At 39.0% G+C, this 11,018-nt stretch overlaps 1 protein-coding gene across 1 annotated transcript; it reads right to left on the minus strand.

Moving 5' to 3' along the window:
• Positions 1-499: 499 nt before the first annotated feature.
• Positions 500-8,502, minus strand: si:dkeyp-69c1.9 (uncharacterized). The gene is made up of 10 exons (XM_064352076.1): positions 8,231-8,502; positions 7,412-7,524; positions 6,614-6,741; positions 6,099-6,306; positions 5,666-5,788; positions 5,089-5,326; positions 4,528-4,669; positions 3,863-4,051; positions 2,995-3,137; positions 500-2,410 (listed from the first exon to the last, which is right to left on the minus strand). The coding sequence occupies exons 1-10, from the start codon at positions 8,314-8,316 to the stop codon at positions 2,314-2,316; spliced, it is 1,467 nt and encodes a 488-aa protein (XP_064208146.1). The 5' UTR covers positions 8,317-8,502; the 3' UTR covers positions 500-2,313.
• Between the last annotated feature and the right edge of the window lie 2,516 nt (positions 8,503-11,018).

Consider the following 11,018-nt stretch of genomic DNA (forward strand, 5'->3'; position numbering starts at 1 on the left):
TATAATTCAAGAATAAAGTCATTTTACTATTCTTATACTGTCAAAGTCAAACAACCAGGGCCATGCTAAGGGTGCAGTCTGAGGGGAATTATCTGACATAATGTTTTATGTTGACTATAAAGACCTATGAAAAGATGTTTGAATGTACTTGATTTCAAAAATCTTTTCTCTGTAAAGCGTCTTTGTGAGATCTCTGTAAAAAGCGTAATACAAATAAAATTCAATTGAATTGAATAGTTTGATGTATTTGGACAGTGACACAGTTTTTGTTGTTTTCGCGCTGTCCTCCGGCAATAAACATGAGGTCAAAACATGAGAGCAAAGACTGTCCGCTTTAATTGGAGGGTATCTGCATCCATATTGGGTGATCTGTGTACGAATGACAGCCTTTTTATAGATGATTTGTGTGTATCTGTATTATATGTGTGGTTTTTGTATACAAAAAACCCATTCTCCAAATAGTTCACTCATCTCTTTATAAGACTATATCATTGCAGTCTGAATATGTTCCTGGTCCTGAAGCTTCCCAGTGTTCAGAAAGCCACCACAAGCACCACGATCTCTTCAATTCTGTGTATCAATAAGGTGAACCTTAAAAACTACATTCACAGGCACTTTCAAATCAAATATGTAGGTTTATATTTCACTTCAAACTTTAGCTTCTTTCAAATTTTTTGTGAGTTTTATTTGCAAATGTTGGTACATAATTGTTTCAATACCCAATTTGATATCATGTTTGATACCACAGGAATTTTTATTTTTTTATTATTCATTTTAAAACAAAGGTCTTGTAATTTCTACACAGCCATATCAATACACACAGCTAAATCTTAAATGAACTCTAACGTAGTATCTTTTACGTTTCTAGCCTCATGAAGAGGTGTAAGGTTTATTGGTTGAATTAAAGTGTATTAAGTATGAAGGTAAATTTGTTACCAGTTTAGAAGCAGGGGAAGATTCAAAACTGAAAAGCACCAGGATATAGGCACGATACAGAAGAATGTTGTAGTTTTTACTGTACAGTACTGTAAAATCTACTGTACAATTCTATATTTGTTGGTTATAGTATGTTACAGTAATTTGCATGGCATTCTGTGGAAATTCTAGACAGGTGGGAATATTTTATAGCACAATAAGTTCTACTGTAGCCTACCTTACTGTAATTTCCTTGTAACGTTATACAGTATTCCTGTTATTTTGCCCTTGTGATGTCACCCACAAAACTTGCACTTAACTCCAGAGGCAGAGAATGAATAGCCGCCATATATATATTCTTTTTTTCTCAAAAATTAAAAAAAAAAAAAAAAAGAGTAAAACTTTTAAACATCTACACAGGTAAGGTTTTCATCCTGGCATCAAATGACTATTTTCATAGACATATTTTCAGCCTCAGTAGTTGAGACTATATTGAATTTACACTATTTGTGCACCATGTTAACATTTGCTAGTCCAGTGTCTAGTGTGCGTAAGCTCTCAGATTTTGGGTAATAAGTTGCTGATTTTGAGGAAAGTGTCATTCAAATCTGCTGCAGCTAGACCTTAAAGAGGCTAGGCCACCAAACCAATGTAACCTAGTTTGGTTACATTAGTTTGATGTTCATGCCACACCGGCGGCTAACGAGACATTGACCGACTTCAAGTGACTCCATTCCCACACAACTGGATACAATAACTTTACGTATTCATATTCCACGAATGCCTAACTTTACTATGTGCATAATTCAGATTAAATAATAAACAAACTTACCCATAAATGCATTTTTGTATATGTACAGCTACCAAGATGTAATATAGCTAGCTATCCACTTTTGCCCTCTTAGGGATTTTTTTTTTACATCCCCTACTGTTCATTTTATTGTACCGAAAGGATTCATTTTGTAAATTTTTGTCCTCCTCATCTTCTCCTGGGGTGTATTCCTATGCTGTAATATGGTGTGAAGCTCTTGCTGTCTTGTTGACCATTACCAAAAGTTTCTGATGTGTAAATTTAAGTTTTCTTTTCCTTGCTTCAACGTGCTTGGTTGCTGCGTACTCATTTCTTAGTGCCTCGTAATCTGGAGGTGTAAGCATGCAATATTGTTACTGACCCTTTTTATGGGTGTCTCCTACCGCAAAATTGCAAATGAGGGCGTTTATTTAACGGCGTAAATAGAAACATTCTTTGTTAACTGGTCATTAATGTGTCGGTATCTCTGGCCGCAACACACCTAACACAGCACAATACAGTGAACGGTTTTGCGCAGCAATTGTTTTCTTATTCAATCTGGCCCTGAGAAAACTGAAGATAAAAGACACTGGTGTTGCTTGTAGTTCTTAGGTCTCGACAGCAGATGGCTTTGGTTGTCCCTGACTGGTAGGTGGATTCTGTTCCAGATACAGCTGCAGCTGGCAAACTGGGAGGCTGAGTGGCCTGAAGAGAGGATAAAAAAGGGCTACTTACAGTACTGGGCAAGGTGGATTGAAGCTGTGTTGGATGAGCAATTTCAGTACGAATGAAGTCTGTGACAAGTTACTTTGTGTTAGAGCTCATCAATCAATCGCATGTATTTGTGCACAATCTCATTTACGTAAGAGTAGACCCTAAATTGGTATCACTACCTACTTTGGTGCTTTAGTAATGTTGGACTTATTCCCACTCTGGTCCGAACATGTTAAGTCTATGTCACTGTTTCTCATATACTTCAGGTGAATGCACTTACGTTCTCTAGCATTGTAAGTAGCTCTAAATAAGAACATATATTAAATTAACATAATGGAAGGTACAGCAATTCATCATTTGCGAGAGGAAATGTAAACAAACAAAAAAAATCTGTTTGGGAAAATTATAATTATAGTTAAAATTATAGTTTGAGAAATTTTAACCTTTTTAAGACTGATGATGATTAACTCCTAGAAAATGGTGGGATGCAGAAAATAACAGCTTAATAAAAACAAACAGTGGAGTGATCAGGTGACTGCAGAATTTTGTCAGAATGTAGTTCAGGATCATGTCACCTGTAGGCTTCTCTGTGCTCTGTGGCAAAGGTATGCTCTCCCCGGTCCTCTTCCAGTCTCTGCTCAGGCTTACAATTCCTCACCCTCTCCACTTTTTTCTGGAAGAATGTCTGAGAGTTTGTTGTTTCGCCCTCAAACTTGCCCTGGAAACAGAAAATGTCCAGTGTTATTTATTTACTTAAAAACAGAAGTGTAAAGAGTTTGCTCTGCTTTCATATTTTTGCTTTATTATAGAGGTGGGATTATAGCACAGAAAGTGCTATGGTATGGGATGTATCCCAATTGTACATGGGTTTTCAGATTAAAAGTGCAAAAGTTAGCTGCCCAACAGACTGTGCCACTAGTCTCGCTGCCCAGTGTTATTCGAAGGACCTGGATTTATGTCGCACTTCTGGATTTGGTGGTTCCAATGTATTTGTTAGCAAGGTATTAGCCTAAAATTTTGTGGTAGATATCCAGCATAAGAATGGCCAATTTAAGTCTAAATGTAAGTTTAAAGATCAACTTTGTAATGGAAAGTAGCAATACATTTACTTCTTAAATATAAATACAATTTCACAATGCCACAGCAGGTCCCTTACCACCCAAAATATGCAATCATATGTCTGAAGAATTTTGTGTTCTGAATGTTGTTGAAATATCTATGGAAAACTGATTTTGTTTTCTTTTAATTTGTCAGTAATATCGAAGTGTCATAAGAGCTAATGCTAGGATCTCAAATTCCATTCCTTGAGGACTGCACACAGAAAGCACGGACAACCAGCAGACACTGCAGACCTCCAGGACTTGAGTTTGTGAGCCCGGCATTAAGCTGTTTTGTCTACTGTCTGTTGTTATATATTTGATATTCAGTGTCGGGTTTTCTCACTGTAGGCTTCAGATAGGTCAACCCATCATATCGGTCACCATGGCGAACCCGCCTGCAGACCCCCCAGTCCTTGAAGAACTCCTTGTTGGCAGTCCGGTCATCAAACAGCCCCTGCAGGGGTTTCAGTGTAGGCATCAGGGGCTGTGGCTTATGGCGAGAGCTGGGGAGAGGAAGGGGCTGGAAATCCAGCTGCCCACACAAAGCAGAGTGAGTTATAAAGACAACAACTCCCATGAACACCATCTCTTAGTAAGTATGGAGTAAGTCTGTGGCAGGGAAGTTAAACTTGTGTCCTGGAGGACCAGGTTTTTGTGGTTTTCAAAGCCAGTGACCTAATAACTAATGCAGAAACATGCCAAAGTCAGAAAACAATGCGGCTATCCTAGGTTGAGTATTTCAATAATTGTTCTCAACAGGCAACTATTTCATTATTATTATTTTATCATGTAATGCCTACCCCTACCCCATGAGGACTACAGTCTCCTAGGACTCCTCATCTATGGTATTCAAATGCCTGAAAATTAAATTTGTACATTTCAGAATGGTTGTCTGAAGAACCCACTACTGTAAAAGGCATGCTTGAATGCAATTCTTTTTTGCTAGACAAATTCTGTGTACACATATGTTTACAACATGCTTTCAATTAATGTTGCATAACAAATTACCTTTGTAACAGTATCCCCTTGGAAATGGTGATCACTGCTTCTAACAGAGAGCTCCTCTCTGAGCTTGGCTGGGGCTGGTCTGCGGTGTTCCAAGGTGTTCCAGCCAGGATAAGTATCCATTTGGACTGTCCTAAATTCAGTCCTGTAGGAGACACATAGAGTTATCACCCCTATGATAATGAAGGAAAGTTCTGGGCTTGTAATCTCTGTGTAGGAGTGCTCATAAAGTTTTGCCTTTAATCTTATCCTGGATAAGGTTAAGATATGGACTGGCACTCCTACACCTGAGACACTTATATAACAGTACCAGGCCTGTAGCTAGTTCTGCATTCTGGCTGTTTGCTGTGATGAACATTATCACTACATACAGAAAACACTTTACTCCAGATTCAGTACAAGGTCAATTCGGGCCACATTATTCAAAGACCTGCAATTATATTGTCAGCATACCAACACCACGACAATAGAATGTGATATTCAAAATATTCAGCATTCCACCTAATGTGACCAGTTGCTACTGGACAGGGCCAGTAAGGTGGGAAAATGTTGCACAGCTCTTGCCTCAGTGCTGGATTGATCATGAGGTTGTCGGGGTGGGGTCGGACAGGGTTTCTTCGTTTGGGCAGGCAGGTGCGTGAGGGGAAATCATGGCTATATCGCGTGACAGATTCCATTGGCACCCCTTTGCTTGATACCTCTTCCTCTTTCATAAGAGCTGATTGCTGTCTTGCCACAGGAGCACCCTCTAGAGGATATGGCTTGAATTCCTGACGGTGTGTCGTGGCCAAGTTTCGCTCTCCTGCAGTGGAAGCATAATTAACACAGCATTAGCATACCTGGGTCAAAAACTGTTCGTAATCCTTCTTAATCCTACATCCTTTATACCCCAGTATAATTCCTGATGATATCTGAAAACTTTGAAAAATCTATTGTCACCAATATTCCAAGGCTATTATATCTGTTTTTTGATCATAAGTTTTAGTGAGTAGCAGATTTTGTTTAAAATTCTCAGAGATCTGCAGGAAACTTGGTCAGCATCCAGAGTTAAAGTATTTTGAATGTGTTACTAACAGTCACATAAACATTTTCTTATTTAGTGAAAACAGATGCTTCTATCCATACAGTGAAAGTTTCTGACCTTCTAGCATTAGGTTGCACTGTACCACCTGTTTCCTCTCTGGTCTGCCGCCTGTTTTTGGGACAAACTCCCGATTGGTTGTTGTTTCCATCTTCTCCCTCTGGTCTGGGTAGAGTACAGAGCCTGTGTTAGAGGACAGAACAGGGAGATCATGTGATGTTATTAAGGTCTTATTTTGTTACTTTTTCACATTGTATAATAATTGCAGTAGCCATTGTCATTTTTAGATAAGCAGCTACGCTATAGGAGACAGCTTGCATGTGTTGAAGGAGGAAAGAAATGGATTTGTTTTAGGAAGTACACTTCCGGATTATAATAGCTATGTACATTGGTTTTAATCAGCAACTTTATGAGGCAGTATTGTTTAGAATAAATGGCACTACAGCTACATGAAAGGTACGCACGCATTTCACCAACAAATCACTGGACACACCTATAACAGCAGGCAACTCCCCCAGCCTGGGGAATGAGTGTGAGTATGCTGCCCGCTTGTGCTGCTGGTAGCTTGTGGTGGTGGCTTTACGTCTGACTGCATCTTGGTCAGAGGTTTGCTGAAGGGTGGTGGTGTCTGGCACAGCTGACTGTACAGGAGGGCTAGTCAAATTCTGAAGGTAAGGTGCTTGTAACAGCTTTGGGGAACCCTGTTAGAGGCAGGGGAAGAGTGAGTATTTCGTACAGTGGAAAAATCATGTACAAACATGATTCTTGGAACAAACATGAGTCTTACAATTTCCAGATTTAAGCCTTGGCTCAAATACTCCTGCAAACTATGTAACATCTCCCAGAATTGGTTTGTTATCAATGAATGTCATCTTCTCTGCCCCCCATTTGACAGTCTCCTGGATGCATCCCTGAAATGCACTCTTCTGCAAAAATTAATTTTGCTAGGTGGACTATTTGATGCAAGGACACACCAAGATTCATGTCTGTGATTGAGTACGGACTCACTCTAGCCACAAGCCTTGGTGTCTGCCTGAATGTAGGATTGGAGAGGTATTGACCGCCCTGCTGATTGGTTGGAGACTGTGCCAGCAGGACCTGTGAGAGCTGGGGTCTCCTGCTGCTTCGTTTTCTCTCTGTGTGCAGTAGTGAGTTGCCAGAGTTAGCTCGCAAATATTAGCAGAAACATAACTTCTCATAATGAAAATGAACTAATTGCTAATGCTCAGTATGACCCTTACAAATATTACTTTGTAAACATAACTGTAGACTGTAGTCTGCAAGCCACTATATGCTGAGCAAATATTATCTACACAGACATCATTTTGTCCAGCTGTCTCTTCTGGAAACTAATGAAGCAATATAATTAATTTTATTAATATACGGACAAATGAGACATGTTGATAAATAAAAATAGTCACCAATAACCTCACCAGTAAACATGAATCCATGGCATTAATGCAGAGGGGATGATGTATTTAGTTGTTAATGTGATACACTGTTATACACTGCCCATTGCAAATTTGTTATTTATTTATACTTTCATTCAAGAGGAATGTCTGATAAAAATGGGCCTTCTGTGCCTACTCGTGATTAACACTAATGTTCTCCTCTCTTTTAAAAGTCTCTCTGGACCAACAACTAAAAAGTGTCCAACTCTCAGTGCTGTATGAGGATGACAGGTATGCAAGGTATGATTTAGTGGATAGCATGCCTGCCATTCAAACAAATAATGAAATCTGAGGGTATGTGAGTAATAGTGGTGGGCGTAAACACTATGTGCTAAATGTACAGTGTGAGACTTACTATGGGGCCAGGTGAAGGTGGCTGTGTAATGGCTGAGCAGACAGCTGTCTGAACCCCAGATAATCCTTGTTTCTGCATTCCTCTTTCTGCAGCCCTTGTGATGTTTGTGACGCCTGTTAAGTGTCAGCAAGATTATTTTTAATGAATGCCCATAATTCACAACCAGACCTGGGTCAAATCCTTTATCTGAAATGCTTTCAGTCTTTCAACTCAAGTCAAGGAAAGTTGAAAGGACATAGACACCTTTCACCAATATTCAGAATAGAATTTTTCTTTTATATGATTGGACATTTTGCTTAGTAATACATTCTGTTGAAAACTGCTGGATTTTACCACCAGCAGAATTTGCCAGCATCCAAAAGTTACATTTTTAACAAAGATGCATACAGTTTGAAATACATACAGTACTTGATCCAGAGCTAGTCACAGCACAATAAGGTAAATTAACTATATTTTGTATTGTATATGAGCTATTTATTTTGTAAAATAAATCACCCCCTTAAATATGATATACTGTTTTGAGACCTCTGCAAAAATATCCAGTATTTAAAATCATTACACCAATTTTATATAGCATCCTGAAGTCAATTTGCATTTTCTTCATTTTTTAAGGGGAAGAAAGATCCAATTGCATGCTTTTGATAGTACATGTCTACAATATTACAAGTTACTCTGGTTAGGAATATCTATAAAATGAATCTAATGTAATATAATATATATATAGGTGCGATATCTTCATTATTGAAATGGTGAAATAGCTGCCTACAGCCTTGATTGACCTTTAACTGGTATGTCTAAATAAAACTCAGTCATCCTCACCCACAATTGCAGAGCTCACAGATGCAGCTGAACTTTGGAAACTCTGTCTTTCCCTGGCTTTTCAGTAATACTGAATCGTCCTCCATGTAGCTGGAACTATTACACAAACTACAAGATTTTTGATACTGCAATGAATAGCTGAAGCGACACCCAAGTTTCAGTAACACCAAACCTAGGAAGGAAGCTGCAAGTTTATACCAGTTGCCATGGCTCCCCCCATGGGGAGGGCGGATGGGTGGGTATTGAAAAGATTTTTTGAACAATGGGGACTGCTGTAATTCACACTCACCGCCGTGACTGTGTTGTGACTACTGTGGAACAGCAGTAGAGCTGTGGTCATGGAAGCTTGTTCTGTGTTCCTGAGAGAAATTTAATTGAATTTGTATGTGTTCATGAAGGCTCTGTGCTCCCAGTCTCCGCACCACATTCATCACTAATTCATTTTCATCATCACCATCATCATTAACCATCATGTTTGGTCTGAGAATTTGAGATTGGTAACAAATGACTGAAAGCAGGTTGTAGTGGGAAAAACAGGTTAAGTTTTATGTCCTTTTGTTTCCTAAACTTTCCCCACTTCTATCCACTTCACTGGGAGTTGGGTGCAATTGTCTGACGCCTGTTGTAATGAAAATAAAAATGCATAATTGTTGTTCCTCTTGTTGAATTTATTTACAAAATAAATGAAAATAAAACTGCAAAAATAAACTTAAAGTCCATCCAAAGTTTCACAGGTTCCACAGGTCAAGTTTGGTTGTGCAAACACGGTCAATGACTGTTTCCGCTCGCACCCGTCTACTCCCTCTGGCCCGTGTCACCGCACCATCTAAAATAGAATTTATTCCCGCTTCTCCTATAGAGGGACACACTTATGCAATAATGAATGCACACTAAACAATAAATAACAAACGCATGATAAATTCCATTATAATTTCAACTTAAATGTAGAACAGAATAAATAAACTTCATAATACTTTTAGGGGTTCTTATTATAAACCAACATAAACAAATGGCTCCTACACAGGTGAAAGGACTAGGTTGATAGCTTGTTTCAGTTCTACACTAGCCCATTATATTAGCTGGCACTCCATGGTATGAATGTCTATACAAACATAAATATTTGCTGATAGCTTGTGGGCGGTATTGTATGATATACAGTCAGATTCATAAGTATTTGGACAGTGACACAATTTTCAACATTTTGGCTCTGTACACCACCACAATGTATTTGAAATGAAACAATCAAGGTGTGATCTAAGTGTAGGCTTTCAGCTTTAATTTAAGGGTTTAGTCAAAAATATTGTATGAACAATGTAGGAATTACAACCATTTCTATACATAGCCCCCCCCCCCCCCCCCAATTTTAGGGGCTCAAAAGTAATTGGACAAACTAACATAATCATAAATTAAATTGTCATTTTTAATATGTGGTTGCAAGTCCTTTGCAGTCAATGACTGCCTGAACCCATAGACATCACCAGACACTGGGTTTCTTCCCTGGTGATACTCTGCCAGGCCTCTACTGCAGCTATCTTCAGTCCCTGCTTGTTCTTGTGGCATTTTGCCTTCAGTTTTGCCTTCAGCAAGTGAAATGCATGCTCAGTTGAATTAAGGTCAGGTGATTGACTTGGCCATTGCAGAACATTCCACTTCTTTGCCTTAAAAAGTCTTGGGTTGCTTTCGCAGTATGCTTCGGGTCATTGTCCATCTGCACTGTGAAGCGCCAAGGCATTTTTGAGTTTTGAGGCATTTTGCTGGATCTGAGCAGATAATATAGCCCTATACACTTCAGAATTCATCCTGCTGCTTTTGTCAGCAGTCACATCATCAATAAACACAAGGGAACCAGTTCCAGTGGCATCCATACATGCCCACGCCATAACACTACCTCCACCATTTACAGATGAGGTGGTATGCTTTGGATAATGAGCAGTTCCTTCCCTTCTCCATACTCTTCTCTTCCCATCATTCTGGTACAAGTTGACCTTTGTCTCATCTGTCCATAGGATGTTGTTCCAGAACTGTACAGGCTTTTTTTAGATGTTTTTTTGGCAAACTCTAATCTGGTCTTCCTGTTTTTGAGGCTTACCAATGGTTTACATCTTGTGGTAAACCCTCTGTATTTACTCTGGTGAAGTCATCTCTTGATTGTTGACTTTGACACAGATACGCCTGCCTCCTGGAGGGTGTTCTTTATCTGGCCAACTGTTGTGAAGGGGTTTTTCTTTACCAGGGAAAGTATTTTTGTCATCCACCATAGTTGTTTTTCGTGGCCTTTTGGTGTTCCTGAGCTCACCAATGCGTTCTTTCTTTTTAAGAATGTACCAAATAGTCGATTTGGCCACACCTAATGTTTTTGCTATCTCTCTGATGGGTTTTTTTTTTTTTTCAGCCTAATGATGGCTTGCTTCACTGACAGTGACAGCTCTTTGGACTTCATATTGAGGGTTAACAGCAACAGATTCCAAATGCAAATGCCACACTTGAAATCAATACTAGACCTTTTATCTGCTTACTTGTAAATGAACTAATGAGGGAATAACACACACCTGGCCATGGAACAGCTGAGCAGCCAATAAAAAGGGGGGCCCACATATAAAAAAGTGCTGTAATTCCTACACCGTTCACCTGATTTGGATGTAAATACCTTCAAATTTCAAACTGAAGGTCTGCACTTTGAGCTCATATTCATTATTTAATTTCAACTCCAATATGCTGTGGTAGACAGCTAAAATAACAATACCTTTGTCAATGTCCAAATATTTATGGACCTGACTATTCAATTTAA

The sequence above is a fragment of the Anguilla rostrata genome, chromosome 9, assembly GCF_018555375.3.
Source record: "Anguilla rostrata isolate EN2019 chromosome 9, ASM1855537v3, whole genome shotgun sequence".
In the NCBI taxonomy this organism is placed as follows: domain Eukaryota; kingdom Metazoa; phylum Chordata; class Actinopteri; order Anguilliformes; family Anguillidae; genus Anguilla; species Anguilla rostrata.